The sequence below is a fragment of the Carcharodon carcharias genome, chromosome 34, assembly GCF_017639515.1.
Source record: "Carcharodon carcharias isolate sCarCar2 chromosome 34, sCarCar2.pri, whole genome shotgun sequence".
Classification (NCBI taxonomy): Eukaryota; Metazoa; Chordata; class Chondrichthyes; order Lamniformes; family Lamnidae; genus Carcharodon; species Carcharodon carcharias.
In genome coordinates this window covers 16,975,503-17,000,093 of record NC_054500.1, presented here as the reverse complement: position 1 = coordinate 17,000,093, position 24,591 = coordinate 16,975,503, and the positions used below count along the sequence as shown (strand labels likewise).

At 49.5% G+C, this 24,591-nt stretch overlaps 1 protein-coding gene across 1 annotated transcript in view; it reads left to right on the top strand.

The window, feature by feature from the left end:
- Positions 1 to 24,591, top strand: part of npas1 (neuronal PAS domain protein 1) — a 276,687-nt gene that overhangs the window by 5,520 nt on the left and 246,576 nt on the right. The window contains exon 2 of the mRNA XM_041179211.1: positions 5,108 to 5,352. Coding sequence (XP_041035145.1) covers positions 5,108 to 5,352 — 245 coding nt within the window. The remainder of the gene's footprint in view (positions 1 to 5,107; positions 5,353 to 24,591) is intronic.

The window sequence follows — 24,591 nt, the reverse complement described above, 5'->3', positions numbered from 1 at the left end:
ACTCCTGCTCGCTCATATTCTCTGCCGCTCACTCTCAATCGCTCTCAGTCAGTTTTTAGGTGTCAGCCATGGTTCAGCAGGCTGCACTCTCATCTCTGAGTCAGAAGGCTGTGGGTTCAAGTCCCGCTCCAACCGCATGAATGCATAATTAAGGCTGACACTCCCAGTGCTGGACTGAGGGTGTGCTGCACTGTTGGAGATGCCTGTCTTTCAGATACAACATTACATGGGAGCCCTACCCGCCCTCTCAGGGGGCATAAAAGGTCCTGGGGTGCCATAGTTAGGGGAGGTAGTGGTAATGTCACTGGCCTAGTAATCCCATCATGGCAACTGGTGGAATTTGAATTCAGTTAATAAATCTGGAATATAAAGCTAGTCTCAGTAATGGTGACCATGGCAGCTAAAACCCATCTGGTTCACTAATGCTCTTTAGGGAAGGAAATCTGCCGTCTGTACCTGGCCTACATGTGACTCCAGACCCACAGCAATGTGGTTATCTCTCTGAAGTGGCCCAGCAAGCCTCTCAGCTCAAAGGCAGTTAGGGGATGGACAACACCCACTTCCCATGGAAGAATGCAGAAGGAAAAAGAGTAAGGGAGTTCTCCCCAGTGTCCTGGACAATATTTAGCCCTCAATCAACATCATAAAATAATTATCTGGTCATTCTCATGTTGTTGTTTGTGGGAGCTTGCTGTGCGCAATTTGGCTACCGTTTTTCCTCCATTACAACAGTGACTGCACTTCAAAAAGTACGTCATTGGCTGTAGAGCGCTTTGGGATCTCCTGAGTTTGTGAAAGGCGCTATATAAATGCAAGTCTTTCTTTCTCACTCACGCTCCCCTCAGTCCCATCAAACACTCCCATTTGGATACAGCATGGATTGGATGCGGAGTAAACTCCCTGGACTTCCCTAGATGGATGCTGCTCTCCCCCTTCCTCCTCCTCCCCCCCTCCGACCCCGCACAGTCGAAGAAAGTTGAACGTTTTTGTTTCCCACAGTTGCCCACACACGGTCGCTTTGAACAGGGTCTCGGATTGGTGACAAAATTAAGAAAAGCTGTGAACTGCTTACTGAGGGCCAGTGGGAGCCACATTGTGAAAACTCTAATCGATTTGCTTCTCCTTGGTGTCCACGGAATGGGCCCCGTGATAAGGAAGGGGAACGCAGTCATACAGCAAAACACACCGGTAACATGACTCTCAGGACAGCGCTGGGGAACTGGTCCCAGGCTTGGGAAGTAAGAACACAGCGTGTGTTACTGGTGTAACACACTCAGCTATATATTACCCCATTGCATGCTACTTTTTTTTTACCTGTTCCTGGGATGTGGGTGTCGCTGGCTGGGCCAGCATTTATTGCCCATCCTTAGTTGCCCCTTGAGAAGGTGGTGGTGAGCCACCTCCTTGAGCCACTGCAGTCCACGTGGTGGAGGTGCTGATAGGGAGGGAGTTAGGGAGGATTTTGACCCGGCGACAGTGAAGGAACGGCGATATAGTCCTGAGCCAGGATGGCAAGTGGCTTGGAGGGGAACTCCCAGCTCCTCCTCCTCTAGATGGTAGGCATCGAGGGTTTGATAGGAGTTGTCCAAGAGGAGACTGGATACATCCCTCAGCAACAATAGCAACTTATGTTTGTATGGCGCTTCCACATGAAAGTAGTAACGTTTTAAATCTATTATCTAAGTCTGAAATCTTGCCTCATAACACTTTCCATGTACAGTTGCACACTCTGGGATTGCTGTACATTAGTCAGAACGATGTAGAGTGCTTGTTTCTGAAGCTGCCTTGTACAGTTTTCTCCTGGACTGACATGCCAGAAGTAGCGACCCTCAGCAGTCTTTATGCATTCCAGTTGGTATTTTTTTCTCTCTCTGCCTGCAGCTGTGTAAATATTGTAATGGTTTATGTCCCTCCCTGGCGTGCATCCAACTCTCGACATTTCAAAAAGAGAATCCCTCTTCAGCTTGAGCCGAGTTCGCAGACATCCATGTTTAAGGGGGTTTATTCCCTCCCCTGTGTATTCAAATTTTCTTCTCTTCAGCGCTTCGCCACCCCTGCCCCCACCTTTCCCCACAAACCGCTATCGAGTTTCTCTTCTCCTGGTCTATCTGCGCTCTGACTCCTTCATAGAAATCACCGCATGTCAGAGGCTTTTTATAGTGGACTCCTAGACGAGGGGCAGAAATGAAAACGGAAAATTCTGGAAATGCTCGGCAGGCCAGGCAGCGTCTGGGGCAAGAGAGGAACGGAGGTTGACAGTCCGGGTCGATGACCTTTCATCAGAGCTGGGGACAAGTTAAGAGGCTTCAGAGTAACGGGTTTTAAGTGAGTACAGAGCCAGGGAAGGGTGGTGGGGGAGGGGGAGGGGGATGGGGAGGGGGGTGGGGAGGGGGGGGTGGGGGAGGGCGGGGGGGGGGTGGGGAGGGGGGTGGGGGAGGGGGAGGGGGTGGGGAGGGGGGGGTGGGGAAGGGAGGGGGGGGTGGGGAGGGGGTTGGGGGAGGGAGGGGGGGGGGTGGGGAGGGGGGGTGGGGGGGGGGGGGGGGTGGGGGAGGAAGAGGGGGTGGGGAGGGGGGGTGGGGGAGGGGGAGGGGGGGGGGTGGGGGAGGAAGAGGGGGTGGGGAGGGGGGGGGGGTGGGGGAGGGGGAGGGGGGGGGGGTGGGGGAGGGAGAGGGGGTGGGGGAGGGGGAGGGGGGGTGGGGGAGGGAGAGGGGGGTGGGGAGGGGGGGGGTGGGGGGAGGGAGAGGGGGGTGGGGAGAGGGGGGTGGGGAGGGGGAGGGGAGGGGGGGTGGGGGAGGGGGTGGGGAGGGGGGGTGGGGGAGGGAGAGGGGGAGGGGGGGGTGGGGGAGGGAGAGGGGGGTGGGGAGGGGGGGGGTGGGGGGAGGGGGAGGGAGAGGGGGGTGGGGAGGGGGGTGGGGAGGGGGGGTGGGGGAGGGGAGGGGGAGGGGGGGTGGGGGAGGGAGAGGGGGGTGGGGAGGGGGGTGGGGGAGGGGGGGGTGGGGAGGGGGGGTGGGGGAGGGAGAGGGGGGTGGGGAGGGGGGTGGGGGAGGGGGAGGGGGTGGGGAGGGGGGGTGGGGGAGGGGGAGGGGGTGGGGAGGGGGGTTAGGCCGGGTAGCGTGGACAGGAGCAGACAGAATGGAAGGTCTGTAATAGAGTGGAAGGTAGGAGAGCTTAAACAACAAAAGGGATGATGGTGCAAGGCAAAAAGAGATGGTAATGGGACGAGTAACGAAACAAAAGATGGGACTAGAGGTTATAAGATCATAGGAAGCAGGAGTAGGCCATTCAGCCCATCGAGCTTGCTCCTCCATTCAATTGATCTGATTGTGGCTTTAACTCCACTTTCCTGCTGTCCGCAATTACCCTTGACTCCCTTATCAATCAAAAATCTGCCTAACTCAGCCTTGAGTTCAATGACCCAGCCTCCACTGCTCTCTGGGGAAGACAATTCCAAAGACTAACTTCTCTGAGAGAAATAATTCCTCGCCTAGTTCGCTACTGCCCCCTAGTCCTAGATTCCCCCATGAGGGGAAACACCCTCTCAGCAGCTATCTTGTGAAGCCCCCTCAGAATCTTATATGTTTCAATGTCATCACCTCTCATTCTTCTAAAAACCAATGGGTGTAGGCCCAACCTGCTCAACTTCTCCTCGGAAGTAAACCCCTTCATCCCAGGAATCAGCCTAGTGAACCTTCTCTGAGGTGCTTCCAAAGAAAGTATATCCCTCCTTAATTAAAGAGACCAAAACTGTACACAGTACTCGAGGTGCGGAGGAGGATTATAACTGGAAAAATACAGAATAAGAATCAACAACTGGGGACATGATCTGAAATTATTCAACTCACTATTGAGCCCAGGGGGCTGTAAAGTGCCTACTTGAACGATGGGGTGTTGTTCCTCTCCTAATTGACAGCTGTGTGCTGAGCCAGAGAGTGTCAGCAGGCAGTTCCTCTGTGGGGGCAACACAACCAAATCCAATCCAGATTTGGTCCTGATGTTAATACAAAAGCACATTCCGGCGAATAGTGGGAACAGACGGGGGAGCTTGTGTCTTCCAGACCCCACAGTTTAGTAACTGCCCAACCTGCGATCAGCTGAATACCTGGGAGTGTTTGATGGGGACAGTGTAGAGGGAGCTTTACTCTGTATCTAACCCCTTGCTGCCTGTCCTGGGAGTGTTTGATGGGGACAGTGTAGAGAAAGCTTTACTCTGTATCTAACCCCATGCTGTACCTGCCCTGGGAGTGTTTGATGGGGACAGTGTAGAAGGAGCTTTACTCTGTATCTAACCCTGTGCTGTACCTGTCCTGGGAGTGTTTGATGGGGACAGTGTAGAGGGAGCTTTACTCTGTATCTAACCCCGTGCTGTACCTGTCCTGGGAGTGTTTGATGGGGACAGTGTAGAGGGAGCTTTACTCTGTATCTAACCCCATGCTGTACCTGTCCTGGGAGTGTTTGATGATGACAGTGTAGAGGGAACTTTACTCTGTATCTAACCCCGTGCTGTACCTGTCCAGGGAGTGTTTGATGGGGACAGTGTAGAGGGAGATTTACTCTGTATCTAACCCCGTGCTGTACCTGTCCTGGGAGTGATTGATGGGGACAGTGTAGAGTGAGCTTTACTCTGTATCTAACCCCATGCTGCACCTGTCCTGGGAGTGTTTGATGGGAACAGTGTAGAGGGAGATTTACTCTGTGTCTAACCCCGTGCTGTACCTGTCCTGGGAGTGTTTGATGGGGACAGTGTAGAGTGAGCTTTACTCTGTATCTAACCCCGTGCTGTACCTGTCCAGGGAGTGTTTGATGGGGACAGTGTAGAGGGAGCTTTACTCTGTGTCTAACCCCGTGCTGTACCTGTCCAGGGAGTGTTTGATGGGGACAGTGTAGAGGGAGCTTTACTCTGTATCTAACCCCGTGCTGTACCTGTCCTGGGAGTGTTTGATGGGGACAGTGTAGAGGGAGCTTTGCTCTTAACCTTAGCTGAGATTTCATTCAACATGAGTAGAGTTTCTCATTAACCAGGACTACTTTGTGCACAAAAAAAGAACAGAACAGTCGAGAATGCTGAAAGGGTGAAAATCTAAGGACAGAATTCTTTTTTCTCTTCCAGTCTACAAGCCCTCCGGAAGGAGAAATCTCGCAATGCTGCTCGCTTTCGCCGGGGCAAAGAAAACTTTGAGTTTTACGAATTGGCGAAGATGCTTCCACTCCCGGGAGCCATCACGAGCCAACTGGACAAAGCTTCCATCATCCGGCTGACGATCAGCTACCTCCGGATGAGGGACTTTGCCAATCTGGGGGATCCCCCTTGGAACTTGAGGATCGAGGGGCCCCCGCCCAACATCTCCGTAAAAGGTACGTTGACCCAACCTTGGCGAGGTTGGCTAGAATGGGCCTACGTTCTCTGGAGTTTGGTAGATTGAGAGGCGATCTCACTGAAAGTTGTAAAGTTCTTACAAGGGCGGTCAGAGAAGGCACTGAGAAGCCTTCCCCCCCAACCTCCCACCCCCGCCGCCGCCTCCCCCCCCCACCCCCCGGGCTGGAAATTTTGGAACTAGGGGTCATTGGCCGGGATTTTCCTGTCCGGCTGTGGTGGGAGACACCACAGGGGATGCAGCAGGCCAGCCAAAAGTCCATTGACTTTCGGCAGGACAGGACGATCCCAGTGGTGGGCGGGGCCTGAAAATCCCAGCCATTGTCTCGGAGCCACTTAGGACTGAGATGAGGAGAAACATCTTTGCTCGAAGGGTTGTGAAGTTTTGGAATTCTCTACCCCAGATATCTGTGGACACTCAGTGTTTGGGTGACTGAGGTGGGTAGATTTTTGGGCGCCAAGGGAATCATGGGATATGGGAGAAGGCGGGACTGTGGAGTTGGAAGTAGTTCCAATTGTTGCTTTACTGAATGGCGGAGCAAGGTCGGAGGGCTGCGTGGCCTCCTCCTGCTCCTGTTCTTACAAATCAGACCCCCTGATGGTCAGGGAATGAATCGGTCACTGGTCATCCAAGTGTCACAGCACTGCTGTCTATTGCCAACTCTGCGGTGTTGCTCTTGCGCTGTGAAAGGGCACAGTGTGTGTATCTGGTGCCAGCTGTTGGCCAGCAGCGCCAGTTGTGTGGGCTGCAGGCTGGCATTGGGATTGGGCACTGCTGCCGGAATAGTTTGTAAAAACCCATCAGTTGTGGTATTGAAGCAGGAGAGGCCAATCTCAATTCAAGGGGCCTGGGTACCATCGTGGAGAGAGCCAAGCTGGGTAAAGAGTTGGGATGCAGATCAGCCTAATTGGATGGTGGAACAGGCTCGAGGGGCAATGGCCACCTCTTATTCCTATGTCCCTCAATGAGTAACATGTTGGACGCTTGGTTGCCAATATCAATATGGTGCTCTGGGTGAGGGGGTGTGGGGGGAATGGGGTAACCCCCTCCCCAGCTTTGCAGGAAGGGAGAGTAAAGTGCTGCATTCTGTATAAATGTATAAACCGCCCATGACTTTTGACTGGCTAAAAATTTACTGAAAGCCCTGAGAAACAATCATCCAGCTATTGCTCTGAAAGTAGAGACTGGCAAAATGATTAGTAATGAGGATGGAATTCTCCGGTTCCAAGAACCAAGTCTCAAAATTCAAGTGTCAGATTCTGCAGATGGGAGATAATCCAGGCGTTTCTGTGTAAAAACGGCCTGAGAGGTTGGTTGTTTATTCAAGATGTCAGTGCTCAGTCCTCGCAGTACACAGGTCATTGTGTGTCATGACCAGCCGGCTCATTTAGTCTGGAGGCGGAATGCCCAGTGGAAACAAAATGCAAACTAGCCTGGAGACTGGAAATAAATGGAAAAGCAGGCTGAAGTAAGGCTGGTAGATACTCAGCAGGTCAGGAAGCATCTGTGCAGAGACCCCCGAGGGGTCTCTAGACTGGGACCGTCGGCGGACTTATTGCTATTGCTCTACAGATGCCGCCTGAGCTGCTGAGTGTTTCTAGTCCCTTTTCTAGATTCGCTGTTGCTGTTAGAATGACCTGTGCATGGGATAAGCAGCGGCAGGGGCACAAACTGCCAATAGCGTGTTAAGAAATGGGCTGCTCTGATTCGGCGGTGTAAATGTATTTATTTATTTTTTTGGAGAGTTATGCGGATTGAAAACGTAGAGACGCATGAGTCCGCTCGCGGAAAGTGTGTTTTGCGAAGGTCTTGGATGTTTTGGTGGGGCAATGAAATGTTTACAGCCTGGGAGCCAGCCGTTTGGGCCAACAGTAGCGTTAGCTGTGTCACCCCATTGTAGCGCTCTTGCGTCTGCCTCATAAGATTCCAGGTTCATGTCCCGCCGGGATGTGAGCATAAAAGTCAAGGCTGACAGCCCAGTGCAGTACTGAGGGCGTGCTGCACTGTCAGAGGTGCTGTCTTTCCAATGAGACCTCAAACCGAGGCCCATTGGGTGGATGCAAAAGATCCCATGGCTGTCTTTCGAAAAAGAGCAGGGAAGTTATCCCTGATGTCCTGGCTAATATTTCTCCCTCGATCAATAGCATAAAAACAGGTCCATGTTGCGATTTGTGTGCCATATGAGTCCCCATTCTTTTCATCTAGCCCCATCGACATAACTTTCAATTCCTTCCTCCCTCGTGTGTTTATCTAGCTTTCTCTTCGATATGTCTGTGCTATCCACCTCAACCACTTCCTGAGGTAGCACATTCCACATTCTGATTACTCTTTGGCTGAAGACATGGTGCATTGAGGGCTTTGAAGTCTTGGTGGGTCTTTTTGATGTGACTAATCAAGTTTAAAAGCAGTTTTATCTCTTTATTTTTTGACTTGGCCCTAGGTTGCAGGGGGAAGGAAGACTGTGGGATCTTGCCAACCTATTTTTCTGTTGGATTTCCGTTGGATCACCCTGGTCAATGAACCGCCCCTCCCTTGCAGCTCTCTTCCTGGGACGGTGTTTTATTAAGGTCCTCAGCTTTTATAGCTTTTGCACATTTTGGAAAATTTCACAACTAGTTGCCAACCCAAAGCTTTGTTTTACAAAGGCAGGTTTGACAAACGATGAGTGGAAGGAAGGCCATTTGTCCCATCTTAACTCTTCATGCCAGGTAGAAAAGTCTGGAGGCCCCTCTCCCAATGCGACATCCGAAAGGCAAGAGAGCTACCAACTAAGCCACAGCTGACCATCAGATTGGTTCAATTGTTCTGGGTTTATTTGTTCGATATCACTCCTATATCCCTGTCATCTACTTTCAAGGTTAAAGGGCTCCGGTTTATTCAATCTTCCCTGGTAGCTCATTACCCAGACTTTTTGGGGTCAACCTTAAGTTTGCCTCCAGGGCTTAGAGCCAACTTAATGACTTAGATGAGGGAAGCGAATGTACTATCGCCAACTTTGCAGATGAAACTGAAATAAGTGGGCAGGCAAGTGGTGAGGATGACACCAGGACTCTACAGAGGGATACGGACAGGTTAAGTGAGTGGGCAAAAAGGTGGCATGTATAATGTATAATGTGGGAAAATGTGAAGTTCTGCATTTGGCAGGAAGAATAGAGGAGCTGAATATTATTTAAATGGAGAAAGACTGCAGAAATCTGCAGCACAGAGGGATTTGGGAGTCATTGTGCATGAATCCCAAAAAGCTAACATACAAGTTCAACAGGTAATAGGGAGAGCAAATGTAATGTTGGCCTTTATTTCAAAGTGAATGGGTTATAAAAATAGGGAAATCTTGTTAAAACTATACAAGTCACTAGTTAGACCTAGAATACTGTGAACAGTTTTGGTCCCCTTGTCTAAGATATACTGGTTTTGGAGGCAGTCTAGAAAAGGTTCAATTGTTCTGGGTTTATTTGTTCGATATCGCTCCTATATCCCTGTCAACTACTTTCAAGGTTAAAGGGCTCCGGTTTATTCAATCTTCCCTGGTAGCTCATTACCCAGACTTTTTGGGGTCAACCTTAAGTTTGCCTCCAGGGCTTAGAGCCAAGTTAATGACTTAGATGAGGGAAGCGAATGTACTATCGCCAACTTTGCAGATGATACTAAAATAGGTGGGAAGGTTGATTCCGGGTGTGGAGGGATTTTCTTATGAGGAGAGGTTGAGTTGTTGGGCCTGTACTTATTGGAGTTTAGAAGAATGAGAGGCTTCTTGGAATGTATAAGATTCTTATGGGGCTTGACAGGGTAGATGCTGAGAGGTTGTTTCCCCTTGTGGGAGAGTTTAGGACCAGAGGGCATAATCTCAGAGTAAGGGGACACCCATTTAAAACAGAGGAGGAATTTCTTCTCTCAGAGGGTTGTGAATCTGGGGAATTCTTTACCGCAGAGGGCTGTAGAGGCTGGGTCGTTAGGTATATTCAAGGCTGAGATAGACAGATTTTTAATCAGTAAGGGAATCAAGGGTTATGGGGAGAAGGCAGGAAAGTGGAGTTGAGGGTTATCAGATCAGCCATGATCCCATTGAATGGCGGAGCAGACTCGATGGGCTAAATGGCCTACTTCTGCTCATACCTCTTATGGTCTTAGTTTGTGGAGGTTCAGCCTGACTACAAGACCTGATCTGCTTTATAATACTCCAAAGGAAAGAGCATTCGTAACGGGCTTCAAGAAGAACTTTGCACATTTTGTTGAGTCAGTCAAATGAACCATTAGTTTTCTTATTGTTCAATGAATAAACATATTGCCCGATGGACAACTGAGGCATGCAGGGAACCTGAGTCACAGGGTCAGTGCTACATCTCTGCTGGGTTACCTCTGTCAGTATCCCACTTGACTTCAGTACCATTGAGTTATGAAGGAGCAAAAAAATCAACCCTGGCCCCTTTTCTGTTTACTGTAAATGACAATGGCTTTCATTTATATAACACATTTAATGTGGCGAAATGTCCCGAGGTGTGTAATGAGATCAGGGTGCCTGAGTTGCTGTGGAAACACGCACTTAGTAGTCTCGAGCTATCGGTTGTAACGGTAGAGGCTCCAACTTTCTTTCCGTCACACAGAATGTGCAATCTCCTGACCAGGAATCTCTCCGCTCTTACCGTCTGCCATTGGCATGGGTTGGAAGGATTTGCAGGCTGATACTCGATCTATTTGGCCTCGTTATGTTCACACCTTCCTAGCCCATCAGGTCCTGGGAGTGATACTTGAACTCAGAGTTTCTGGCTCAGAGGCAGCCCAAGCAGACCTCCAGAGCAAACAACTCTATAGGATTAACCAGCACACTGCAGCGAACAGTCTACAGAATCTACTTAAATAACCTTTATGAGCTGCAGCAGAAGACCTCCCAGCAGTTACCTGGTTGACTGCACCTATTGCCTTTGCGCATTCCCAATTTTACTCGTTCGTCTTTGGCAAGCGTGCCTTCAGCTACCTGGGACCTAAGCTCCTTAACCTCAACACCTCTTTCTCCTCCTTAAAGGCGCTTCTTGATGCCTCCTGGTCTGACCAGCTTTTTTTGTTATCGCCTTCTGTGGCTTGGTGTCAAACTTTGACTAATAACAACGTTGTAAAGCGTGTGTGGGACACTTTACTACGGGCAGAATTTTAAGCCCTGTGGGCGGACCCGCAGCCAACCCGATCGGGAGTAAAATAGTGCTCGGTGTTTCGATCGGAGAGTCGGCAGCATGTTCACTGACAATCAAGAGGCCTATTAAAGCCATTAAACTAGCAATGAATTTGTATCTTTCGCTGCCTATCCAGCCTTACAGTTGCTGGGCGGACGAACAGGCCAGGCGGTCTTTGCATTTTTTTATCCAGGATGAGGTTTCCAACAGTAATTATTTAAAAAATAAAAGCTTTTAAGCGTCATTTTTAATATGTCCCTGTTCATGTGACTGAGTCGCATGTTTCCCTTATTTTTAAAATCTTTATTTTTCATTGTAAAATTCTTTAGTTCCCTGAGACAGCTCTGTGCCTTCAGAGAGCTTCCAGTACGCATTCCCCCACCCAGCACATGCGCAGGCTTTAGTGCTCGCGCTCCTCCCGCCCCCATCCCCATGGCAGCGCTGAGCTTCTTGCTGGCTGGCCCGCCCGATGAAGGGAAAATCCTGCCCTATGTGTACCTCCATTCCCATAGAGTTGGTTCACAGGGAGAATGATGTTACCTCAGGGCGTTCCCCCCGCACCACCCCCCTCCCCCGCCCAAACACATGCACACACAAATGTGCACACACGCACACACATACACACACACACACACACACACACGTGCACACACATGCACGCACGCACACATACACGCACGCGCACACACATGCACACACGTGCACACGCACACACACACGTGCACACACACACGCACACACACACACACACGTACACACACACACACACACACATGCACACTCGGATGTGCCCACACACACGCGCACACACGTACACGCACACACACACACACACACACACACACACACACACATGCACACTCGGATGTGCCCACACACACGCGCACACACGTACACGCACACACACACACACACACACATGCACACTCAGATGTGCCCACACACACGCACACACACACATGCGCACACACACACACACACACGTACATGCACACGCACACACACACACACACACACACATGCACACTCGGATGTGCCCACACACACGCGCACACACACATGCACACACACACACACACACACACACACACACACACATGCACGTGCACACATGCACACGCATGTGCACACACATGCACACACACGCACACCATAGTGTATGAGAGGCGTTCAGTACAAGCCCAGTGATACAGAAGTAAACAGAAAGATTTTGAATTTTTTGCCATGCCTTTCACAACCGTGCCACATCCCAAGCCGCTTTACAACTAATGAATTACTATTTTGAAATGGAGCCACTATTGTAATGCAGGGAATGTGGGAGTCAATTTATGGACAGCAAGCTCCTACAAACCACAATAATCAACTGAAATATTTTTGTGATCTTGGTTGAGGGATAAATATTGGCCAGGACACTGGGGATGCAATTCCTCTACCCTTCTTCAAAATGGGACTTTTTAATGTCCCCCTGAAACAGCAGGTGATTTAATGGCACCTCTGACGGAGCAGCACTCCCTCAGTACTGTGCTAGTGCATCAGCCTAGATTTTGCACTCAGGTCTCTGGCGTGGTACTTGAAGTTACAACCCTTCTGACTAAAATCAGCTAAAGCACAGCAGCTTACGTTTATACGTTGCTCTTTAATGCAGTAAACGTCCCAACGCGCTTCGCAGGAACCCCCTCAAACAAAATTTGACACTGGGCCACATGAGATATTAGGGCAGGTGATCAACGGATTTGTCAAAGGGGTAGGTTCCGAGGAGAGTCTTAAAGGAGGAGAGAGAAAGGTGGAGACATTTCGGAAGGGAATTCTAAATAAGCTCTTGTCAGCTGAAGGTACGATTGCCAGACTTAGAGGAGCGTCGATCTTTACAAGGGTTGCAGGTAGGGTTGGATGAGATTGCAGAGATAGGGGGTAGGTGAAGTCAGGGTGAGGGATTGGAAAACAAGAGGGAGAATTTCAAAATCGAAGACTGGGAAGCGATTGTTGGTCAGTGAGCACAGGGGTGATGGGTGCATGGGACCCCAGTTTGAGTTAGGATACGAAGTAGCATGACCTGTTGTACAGCTGTTTGGCATGGCTGAGGGTGGGTGAGCGATACCATACCAATTGGAAATGTGAACGAACTCTTCATTATCCAGTGGATAATTCTTGACTCTCAGTCAAACATCCTTTTTTTCCTCTGTCTCCAATATAACTGATAAGCAAAAAAAAATGGAAAAACAAAACACCATTTTTTTAATGCTCCTAAATCCTGGAGCGCCAGCAACCCAAGACCCAATAGTGCAGCACGCTAATTGTGTTGGAATACTCTCCACTTGCCTGGATGAGTGCAGCTCCAGCAACACTCAAGAAGCCCAACACCATACGGACAAAGCAGCTCAGAGCCATCCACCATGTTACACATTCACTTTTTCCATCCCCAATGCCCTTTTGAAACCAGTGTGTACCATCTACAAGATGCACTGCAGCAACTCACCAAGGCTCCTTTGACAGCACCTTCCAAACCCGCGACCACTACCATCTAGAAGGACAAGGGCAGCAGATAGATGGGGACACCACCACCTGCAAGTTCCCCTCCAAGTCACTCACCATCCTGACTTGGAAATATACCACGCGTTCCTTCACTGTCTCTGGGTCAAAATCCTGGAACTCCCTTCCTAACAGCACTGTGGGTGCACCTACACCGCAGGGACTGCAGCGGTTCGAGAAGGTGGCAGCTCACCGCCAGCTTCTCAAGAGGCAATTAGGGATGGGCAATAAATGCTGGCCCAGCCAGCGACGCCCGCTCCCCAGCAGTGAAGAGAAAAAAAACTTGGGAGGGTGGGGTGGGGGAGAGGAAGCCAGAGCTGCTCCCAGAGACACCTCTTGTGCTAAAAGGTGCAGTAAAAACTGCTTTTAACGTTTTGTTAGTGTGGTGACTTTCTTTAGCTGCCGATTCCAGTTAGTGCTTCAGCTGCTTCATGTCCTGATCCCTGTAAAATAGGTCATTCATCAAAATTGTGATTTATCATCAGTTCTGTTGTGGAGATACTAAAATGGGAATGTTTCCTTGATTGAATTGTTAGTGTTAGCTGGAATGACAGCAGAGAAGTGAAAAGCAATCAATTCTTTTTATTTAAACCCTATTGTAACCGCACAGAAAAAAACACCATTTAATTTAGACGGAATTCGAGCAGAATTCAGTCATCCATTGGGTGATTTGCCGAATAACTTGGCAAGGAAAATGCTCAAAGTGGGCGATGTAAATTGGCCCCGGTGTCATTGAATGCATTTCTGGAGAGAGTGAGAGAGAGAGAAGGGTTTCTGTGTTGTGCTGAATGTTATACTCAGTCCTAAACTTCCAAATTCTGGTCCTAACCGCCACCAAAACCACTGAATGGGTTGCAGGAACCCAAAAAACCCTTCCGCTATCTGGATGAACCCATCCCACCCCCTTATCAGATGGTACAGAGGTGGTTACAGCCATGAGAGAATGTAGCAGCCTATCCAACTGTTAATCAGCCTGTGAATCCTTCCACTGTTCTCCATAGGAAGGGAATATGAAAAAAATTAGCAATGCTGCTCGGCCAGACTGCAAATCCTTCCATTACTTTAGTTGTTTCTGCAAGGAAGGTACAAAGGTATGACTCTCCTCTGTACATCATCTCCCATCTTTTCCCTTGCGTGACTCCACCCTGCCACATGCTGTCCTACTCTTGATGCCCTGCCTGCCCATCCCCACCAATCTCACTTGGCTCCCTGTCTCCCAAAGTCATCACTTGACCCGTCTACAAGATGCACTGCACCAACTCACCAAGTCCTTTGACAGCGCCTTCCAGCCCCGTGACCTCTACCACCTAGACGGACAAGGGCAGCAGATGCATGGGAACACCACCAACCCCAAGCCACTCACCACCCTGACTTGGAAATATATCGGCCGTTCCTTCACTGTCGCTGGGTCAAAATCCTGGAACTCCCTCCCTAACAGCACTGTGGGTGTACCTACACCACATGGACTGCAGCAGCTCAAGAAGGCAGCTCACCACCACCTTCTCAAGGGGCAATTAAGGATGGGCAATAAATGCTGGTCTAGCCAGTGATGCTCACTTCCCATGAACAAGTAAAAAAAACCTACTCCTGCAACCTTCTCCGGCTCTGTAACATGCATTTTCAGTTCACTGACATCCTGACTCACTTTTTCTTCCTCTGTGCACCCCCACACCTGACCGCCAACTCCACCCCCACCCCCCCATACTCCCACTCTGTCAAACCCTATAACCATTACAGTCATTCCCTGGATCTCCCTCCTTGAAGCTCGTCACCTTGTTACTTACTCCCTAACTCCTCGAAGGTCAGCCTTCCCAAATCTTCCTCTGATTTGGCGGTCATTTCTGTGCAAGTGAAACAACTTCTTGATCGACGATTTAAAAAGAGAAATCAAGGGAAATAAGCTTCTAGAGCTGTGGGGGTGGGGCGGCGCAATGGGACGGTCTGGATTGCTCCACAGAGACCCAGCGTGGACTTGATGGGCCGAATGACCTCCTCCTGTGCCCAATGACTCTGCCGCCAGGATTTGACCGGCCCTCGGGCGGGTGGGATGTGAGGTCGTGGGGCCGGTGAAGTAACAGGAAGTCGCGTTGAATTGGACCCCTGATGTGGTCTCACTGTCGGGACATTTTACCACCCGCGGGACCCAAATGCAGAGAGGCCGCACGCCCCAAGGAGGTGGGACCCCAATTTACATAATCAAAAGCCCAACGGGGGCCATTTGATGGTGCCGTGGGCGTTTTGCCGATGGTGGGGCTGACTTCCTAAGTGGAAGCAGCCTCCCTGGTGCAGTCCGGGAGGAAAGGCTTCAAAAAAGGGGCAGCACCCACAGCCCCATTGACCACCCAACGCCCCCCCCCTCCCCACCTACCCAGAGGGCTGCTCCCTCCCGAGCCTCGCCCCTGCGCATTTTAAAAGCTCTCGAAGGCTCCACTTTGCCTACGTTTCTTCAGCAGCTGTCCCCACCTCTCCCGGTGGCGCAGCTGAGGGGTCAGAGCTGCCAGTCCTCCTACTGAGCCGGCGGCATCACGAGGGGCTCCTGTGGTAAAATTACCCCTTCGTTTGTGTGGTGGGGGTGTGATGGTGGTGGTGGTGTTGGGGTGCCCACTGACCACTGACCTCCACACTAAAGTCCTGGTGTGGGCACCCGGAACATCAAACCTCTGTATCATGAGGATGAATTTGGAAAATCCATTTTGCTCTGGGATCACCAGGAACTGGTTGTCGGTCGCTCTGTTCCTCTAAGTACTGTCTCTTAAGCACCCCAACGCCTCCCCCTCCCACCAACACCCCCCCCCCCCCCCCTTCCCCCCCCCACCCCATACAACGTACTCCCCCTTCACCCAATTCCTTTCAGCCTATCCTTGATGGCCATACCTTCAACCATTCAGGTCCTAAGGCCAAGAGCTACCTCCTTTACCACCCCCCACTCCACCTCTCGTCCTTCGAGACTCCCCCTTGAAGCCCATCTCTCTAACCAGTCGTTTGGTTCCGCCTCCTAAAATCTCCTTTAGCCTAGATGTCTGGCGATTTTGAACACCTTGGGGCATTTTTCCAAAAGGTTCGTACTGAGACCGGTTGGCACACTTTAATTTCAACATGAAAGGATGAAGGAATAAGAAGAGCTTGCATTTATATAGCGCCTTTCATTACCTCAACATCCCAAAAACGCTTTACAGCCAATGAGGTACTTTTTGACCTGAAGTCACTGTTGTAATGAATGCTACGCCGCAGCCAATTTGTGGACAGCAAGCTCCCACAATCTAAATGAGATAATGACCAGACAATTTTTTTTTTTAGGTTGTTCTGATTGAGGGATAAGTATTGGCCAAGACACCAAGGAGAACTCTCCTATAATAAAAGCAAAAAATTGCAGATGCTGGAAATCCAAAACAAAAATAAAAATACCTGGAAAAGCTCAGCAGGTCTGGCAGCATCTGCGGAGAAGAACACAGTTAACGTTTCGAGTTCGTATGACTCTTCAACAGAACTAAGGAAAAATAGAAAAGAGGTGAAATATAAGCTGGTATAAGGGGGGGGGGGGTGGTGCAGGTAAACCAGTTTATATTTTTCCAGGTATTTCTGCTGAATTTTTCCAGGTATTTTTATTTTTGTTAAGGAGAACTCTCCTGTTCTGTTTCGAAATAGGGGGTTGAGCACATCCACCTCAAGAAGGAAAAGAGGACCTCGGTTTAAAGTCTCATCTGAAAGACGGCATCTCCGGTCAGTACTGCACTGGAGAGTCTCAGGTCAAATATGTTGAGCATGCCTGTGAACTTGCTCGCTTTTGAGCTCTTGTGTTGTTCGTGGTTCAGACATGGGCAGCAGAACTGATTGTACAGTTGCTAAATGGATGGGGAGTGGGGTGGAGGTGGGTGATATCACAGTGCACACACACCTCTGTATGTACGTATGTGTGTACGTGCGTGTGCATGCATGTGTGTGTGTGTCTCTCCAATCCTCCTCTGAGCAAGATGGACGTTGTCTGTTTAACATATAATTAGGCATAATTGCATGAAAAAAACCCCAAAAAACAGAGTAGGTGGAGCATTCATTGATGTTGTGTTGGTTAATGATAGCCTTGAACAACAGCTCTTAATTGTCTAAGGACAAAGCTATTAGGAGCGTTATGTACTGTATACACACAGCTGTGATGTCTCCATATGCAAATTCAGAACATGCAATTAAAAAGGAATTTAAAGAAAAGGGGAGTACGCTGACTGCACAGCAGATAATTTCACAGAAACATTGCAAATGCCGCTACGGTATCACCCTGCCTCTGTTGTGGTATCGCGTTTCGATGGGGGCTGCATGTTCCACCATGATTCGCACACAAGCAGACTCGCGGCATTGGGAAGTGGGAGAACAAATCTGTTGTTTGCGCTGTACCTTTCACGAACTTAGGAGGTCTCAGAGCACTTAACAGCCGTTGCTTATAACGATGGCAATTTATATAGTGCCTTTAGCATAATCAAATGTCCCACAGCGTTTCACTGGAAACATTATAAAATAAGACATGACACCGAGACAGAAGGAGGTGTTATGACAGGTGACCAGCTGTGTGGTTAAAGAGGTAGGTTTTAAGGAGCATCTTAAAGAAGGGCAAAGAGGAAGAGAGGTCTAGCGAGAGAATTCTTGAGCTTAGGGCCCAGGCAGCTGAAGACATGGCCACCAATGATGGAACAATTAAAATCGGGGATGCTGAACTGGCCAGAATTAGAGGAGCACAGGGATCTGGGAGGGTTGTTGGGCTGGAGGAGGTTACAGAGATTAGGCCGGGACGAGGCCAAGTAGGGATTTGAAAACAAGGATGAGAATTTTAGAATCAAGATGTTGCTTGACTGGAAGCCAGCGTAAGTCATTGAGCACAGGGCTTGACAGAGTTAAGCTGGTGTGAGTTAAGACAAGGGCAGCAGAGCTTTTGATGACCTCAAGCTTATGGAGGGTAGAATGTGGAAGACCAGTCAGGAGTGCGTTGGAATGGTCATGGTCAAGTCTCGAGGTAACAAAAGCATGAACGAGGGTTTCAGCAGCCGATGAGCCGAGACGGGGCGAAGTCAGGTGATGTTAGAGATGGAAATAGACGGTCTTAGTGATGGCTTAAATATGGGGTCAGAAGGTCTCCTCAATCAAATGTGACATCAAGGTTGTGAACAGACTGGCTTAACCTCAGACTGTTGCCAGGGAGAGGGATGGAGTCGGTAGCTAGGGAACAGCGTTTGGAGCAGGGATTGAGAACAGTGGCTTCAGTCTTCCCAATATTTAATCAGCCAATGAATTACTTTTGAGGTGTGGTGACTTATTGGCGGCTCTCCACTTAGTCTTATTTTCCCTACACTCACCTGACATCTTTTGGCAAATATTTATCCACTTTTCTTCTAAGAGCTATTACCGATTCATAGGAACAGAAGGAGGCCATTCAGCCACTTGAGTCTGTTTCGCCATTCAATCATACGCCATTCAAAAATACCTGGAAAAACTCAGCAGGTCTGGCAGCATCTGCGGAGAGGAACACAGTTAACATTTCGAGTCCGTCTGACTCTTCAACAGAACTAAGTAAAAACAGAAAAGAGGTAGGAGAGCAATACTTCTTCAAGGTAGGCATTCCTTGAAGAGAGATGGCAGTCAATTAAACACTAAGATAAAAGCAAAAAACTGCGAGCCTTCTCCCAATCTTCTTCAACTCATCCTACCGGAATACCCTTCGATTTCTTTCTCCCTCGTGTTTTCATTTAGCTCCCCCTTCGGTGTACCTCGTGCTACTTGTCTCAACCACTCTCTGTGGTCGAGAATTCCGTGGGCAGAATATTGCCATCAGTGTGCGTGGGCGGGCCCGACACACCAACGTGTAAAGCGACGTGAGATGACATCGGCTGTGCGTCCTGGAGCCATCACGCGTCATTTCAATAGTTCGTTTGGCGGGCGCGTGCCAGAGACAGCTGCATACCCGCCGAACAGTCAACGGCCTGTTAAGGTCATTGAAAAAGTAATTTACCCGGTTAACATTGCTGCCCGTCCAACCTTAAGGTCGGGGGGAGGGCAGGCGAAGAGCCCAAGCGGCCTTTGCGTTTTCCAGGAAACCTCATCCACGGGCGGGATGAGGTTTCCTGAAGGTTTTTATAAAATTAACAAATGCATTTTGGAAACTTCCAAACATGTCCCAGCTCATGAGACACATGTTTAAATAATTTTTTAACTTCATTTATTGAAAAGTTTTATTATCAGCTTAGTCTCCCTGAGGCAGCTCCACGCCTCAGGGAGATTATTGCGCAGGCCCCGACTCTCCCTCCTACCCCCCACCCCCCCCCCCCCCCCCCCCCCCCCCCCCCCCCCCCCGCCTGCACAGGTAGCGCTAAGCACTACCGGCCGCACATTACGCTGGGCGGGCTTTAATTGGCCTGCCCGCGTAAAATGGCGGTGCGCAGCCGATTGCGGGCGGCGAACGGTTCCATGCCCACCCCTGCCCGCTCCTGCCCACCTTAGGAAAGACTCTACCCCATATTCTCAAAATACATTGGGCGAAAACTTCTCCTGCCGGCAGCGGGAGTCACGGTGGGCGGGTGCACTTAATTTGGCGTGAGTCACAAAACCAGTTTCCCGACGGCGGGACAATAGTTTGGAATTTTGTTCTCCCGACTTCCTAGGTCGGTTAAAGGCGGCTTGAGTTTCCCGACGAGCAGTGTCGGGAATTCCATTTGCATTAGTAAATGGTGGTATTGTTGCTGGACTAGTTATCTAGAGACCCAAGGTCTGGGGACCCAGGTTCGACTCCTTTCAAGGCAGATGGTGTAAAATACAAATCTGGAATTAAAAGTCTGATGATGATCATGAAACCAGTGTCGATTGTTGTAAAAACCCATCTGGTTCACTCTTGCCCCTTTAGGGAAGGAAATCTCCAGACCCACCTCCATGTGGTTGACTCTGAACTGCTCCCTGAACATGGGCAGTAAATGCTGGCCTAGCCAGTGATGCCCCATCCAATGAATAAAAATAATTCATTAGAATCTCTTGAATGCTCATTGAAAGGCCAATTTTCCAGAATTACGTTCCTCTCTGAATTAAGATGGCTGCCGGTGGGTAGTTAGAGCAACCCATTTCACAACAGGGTATAAGCGACGCTTACCCGGTGAGCTTCACTTCATCCACAACGTTGAGGACAGCAGATGCTGCTTTTGGCCGGGATTTTCGGCCACTGCCCTCCCCCCCAACACCCGCCAACATCGGGTACCCCCTGCGGTCGGTGCGGCGAGCTTTTCAAATCTCTGTTGACTCTGCGGAGGGCCGGAAAATCCCACTCTTCGTCTTCCTTTTAAACCGTCATTGCTACACATCAGGTGCCCTGTAGCGCAGGCTGCTCCCAGGCTGGGCATGGGAGGCCCGACCAGAGCGGAAGGGCGAGGCAGAAGCAGGACTGCGGGTGGGGAAGAGGGCCCAGAGGGGAAGGGTGAGACCGAAGCAGGACTGGGGTTGGGTAGAGGGCCCAGAGAGGAAGGGCAAGGCAGAGGCAGGACTTCAGGGGGGGTTGAGTGGGGAAGGACCAGAGGGCGAGGTTAAAGACTGTCCGGGTGCCATTTAATTATGATACCAGGGACTTTCACCCCATTAGGTAACGGTGGGGCAGGTGACTTCCTGCGTGCCCCGACATGAAATTTGCTGAGCTCCTTGCCGATGCTTAAAAATTAATGAGGCGAACAATGCAAGCTCAGGAGTGTTCAGCTGTCCCGCTATCCAGTGGGAATCACTCCAACTTTCCAGCTCGCCACCGGACTTAGTCTCCAGAATGGAAGATTCCACCCATTGGTCTTCGCTCTTTGGTGAATATTATCTGGTATTTGGAAGAATGAGAGGTGATCTCTTTGAAATGTCTTAAATTTCTTAGCTTGACAGAGTAGATGCTGAGAGGCCCTTCTTTCTGCCTGGGAACTAGGAGACATCAAGATAAGGAGTGGCCATTTTGGACTGAGATGCAGAGAAATCTTCTCACTCTCTGGATAAAGAAGCTTTTCCTCAATTCCCTATTGGATTTATCAGTGACTATCTTGTATTTAGGACTCTTAGTTTTGGCCTTCCCTACAAGTGGAAACATGACCACTGCTGAAAAAAGAGACACACTGTCAAAGCTTTTTGTCTTGCACTCATCAGGACAGACACAAGAATACCAAATTTCAGAGGGAGCAACGATTTAGACAACATAAGGAAAGGGGTGCTGATTGGTTGGTAGATTGATTCTGATTGCTTGAGGCATTATCTTCTCCGCATCGACCCCATCAAACCCCTCCATTGTCTTACATACCTCTATCAGGTCACTCCTCAGCCTTCCCTTTTCTAGGGAAAAGAGTCCCAGCTTTTCCTGACAAGTAGACGCTCTCAGTTCTTCTAACGAGAGAGGGAGGATTATTCTGTACATGGCCTATGCTGTCCCCAAAACAGGGCTGCTTGAAACACAGGCAAGCTACAGAAAAATGTTCCATTGTGCAGGATGCTCCCTCACCTTGAAGAGTTAGGAAAATAAATTGTGATGGATTATAGCCGCAAGTACAGTTTATTGAACTTGGACATTTCATTTATGCAGTGTTTGGTGCTAGCTGATCATGCTAGCCTGTTCCAAAAAAAAATAGATTTCCACCACTGCATAAGAATATAAACAGATGGAGAAATGACTATTGGCCAAGTAGTCTCTCAGCTCTCCAAGTCCTTGCACAGACTGCTCCTGTATACAGCTCTGTTCTCGCTGATGGATCAACTATTCAGCTGAAGGAGAGGATGTAGAGTTGGCTTAAGTAAGTTGTTGAGCTTTAAGAATGTCAGAACATAAGAAATAAGAGCACGAGTAGGCCATTCGGCCTATCGAGTCTGCTCCACCATTGAATATGACCATGCGTGATCTTCTGCCTCAACTCCACTTTCCTGCCCCATCCTCATATCCTTTGAATCCCTTAGTGCCTAAAAATCTGTCAATCGCAGGCTCGAATAGACTCTATGCCCGAGTAACCACAGCTCTTTGAGGTAAAGAATTCCAAAGATTCGCAACCCTTGGAGAGAAGAACTTTCTCCTCATCTCAGCCCAAAATGGCCAACTTCTTGTCCTGATGTCCCCTAGTTCCCGGCCAGCAACAACAGCCACTCACCATCTACCCTGTCAGGCCGCCCAGAAATTTTAGACAATTCAAAGAGATCACCTCTCACCCTTCTAAACACCAGATAAAATAAGGACTTTCTGATTAATCTCTCCTTGTAGGACAATCCTCTCATTTCAACCATCAGTCTGGTGAACCTTCCCTCAAAGGAGGCCAAAGCTGTATCCATTAATCCTGGTGAGGTCTCACCAAAGCCCAATAAAATTGCAGCAGGACTTCCTTATACTTGTACTCCAAACCCCTTGAAATAAACGGCCAAACTCCATTTGCCTTCCTAATTGTTTACTGTATCTGTGTATTAACCTCCTTGCTTTGTAACTGACTTGCATTCACCCAACCTCACATCCATTAACAATCGCTTCCAACTAAAACCCCACTACCTGCATTAGCCTGGTACCATTCTCGCCTCCGATTTGGGAGCTTGTGACTTCAGGCCAGTAGTCTAGACCTGAGGGCTTAGGACTACATATGCCCCCTGAATCCTGGTAACACAGGTCTTGAAACCTCTTCAGGACACATAATGTGGGCTGACACTCCCAGTGCAGTACTGCAGGAAGGCTACACTGTCAGAAGTGCCATTTCTTTGACTGAGATGTCAAACCGAGGCCCTAGCTGCCCACTTGGGTGGATGTAAAAGATCCCAGGGCACAATTTTGAAGAAGAGCAGGGTTCTGATGAAGGATGTTCGCCCTTCCCCTGTTGCAGACTGACTGGCCCAGGAAGCATTTTTCCATTGTTTTCAGTTTTTAATTATCATATCTGGCATGCAGTCGCACTCTCAACATTTACATCTCACTAAACCGTGGTGATAGTTTGCGAATGTTTCTTTGATTTCAAGAGTTGTCAAGGAGGAACCATGAGATCTCAGTCCGCGGTACAAGAACACCAACTTGCATTGACATGGCGCCTTTTTAACCGCAACAAACATCCCAAGGGGCTTCACAGGAGCGTAATCGAATTGGACACCAAGTTACATGAGGAGCTTTTAGGTCAGGTGACCAAAAAAAAAAGTCTTGAAAAGCAAACGAAAAATGCTGGAAATACTCAGCAGGTCAGGCAGCATCTGTGGAGAGAAACAGAGTTAACCCTTCAGATCAACTGACCTTTCCTCGGAACGGAGTTTGAGTTCTGATCTCAAAGCTCATCTTCAGGTCCAAAAGATTCAAACCCATCGAGTCTGGTGGTCCGAGTCAGGAAATTTCTCGTCTTGGCTCACTCGCCTCCCTGAATGGTGCAATTTTTGCTCCAGAGGAAGATTTGGGCAGGGGTCAGAGAGGCTGGGGATTGGAGGGGTGTGGGGGGGGAGGCCTTTTTTTCTCTCCCCCCCGATTCCCCCCTCCTCCCCCATCCCCCCCTGCAGAAACCCTCCCAGAAACCCTCCCTTTTTTTTTCTGGCAACTTTCCTCATAATCTGAAAGATTTTGATACCTAAAAATGAGGAAATTGTGGGTGTGGAAAGGGAGTGAGAGCTAATATGATGGCTCCTTCAAAGAGCTGGCAGAGGCATGAGGGGCCGAATGGTGGCCTCCTGTGCAGTACCATCCTATGATGCTATAAATGAAGGATATATAACCCGGGCATCTTCCGATATCATCTCTAAGTGGCCATTTTCATGTGTGACGGTGAATGTCACCAGATTTGCCCACAGCAGGCAGGAGTGAGGGTTAAACTTTAATCGCGTCCTAATGAACATCACCCAACATCCATTTGCTCCAGGAGCCACCAGCTGGATGCCCAGGAGAGGGATCCCCCCCTCCCCACGCTCCCTTCGCCAAGGCCAATCCCGCCCTCCCTAAACTCGGACAACGTCAGCCCTGACTGATGGAGAGGGACCGATTTCCTCAGGAACCGGGGCTGGGGGGAGCAAAGGTGGCACCCCACGAGTAATGGAACAGCTGCCCTATGGGCAAGCACGGCGGGCCAATCAGTGCACAGCAAGATCCCACAATCGGCACTCAAGTGTCTGCTTTTGACAGCGCTGGCTGTCCAATTGCTTCGATTGTTTGCTCTTGATGAAACATCCAACTGTTTTTAACGCTACAGGTCAGGCCACGCGTCAGGAACAATGGTAGACAGGCAGATAATTAATTGCAGTCCTGACACTTTAAGTGTAACATTTATGATTCTTTTCTTCCCCATCCTGACAGTACAAATTGCAAACGGAACATTCTTGTTTCCTTCACCACACCCCCTCCCCCCACCGCTGTTTCACAGATAATTGAAGATCTTTTCATTGATGGGAATTGTGCAAATATTTGTCTGAATTTTAGCTCGGCTGGATTTGGGTTTTAATAAACACAGACCCTGTTTATTAACTTTGAGGAATTACGTTGATAAAGTGCCATTCCAAGGGTCTGAAAAAAAGCAGCTATTTTGGACTCCCTTGGTGCT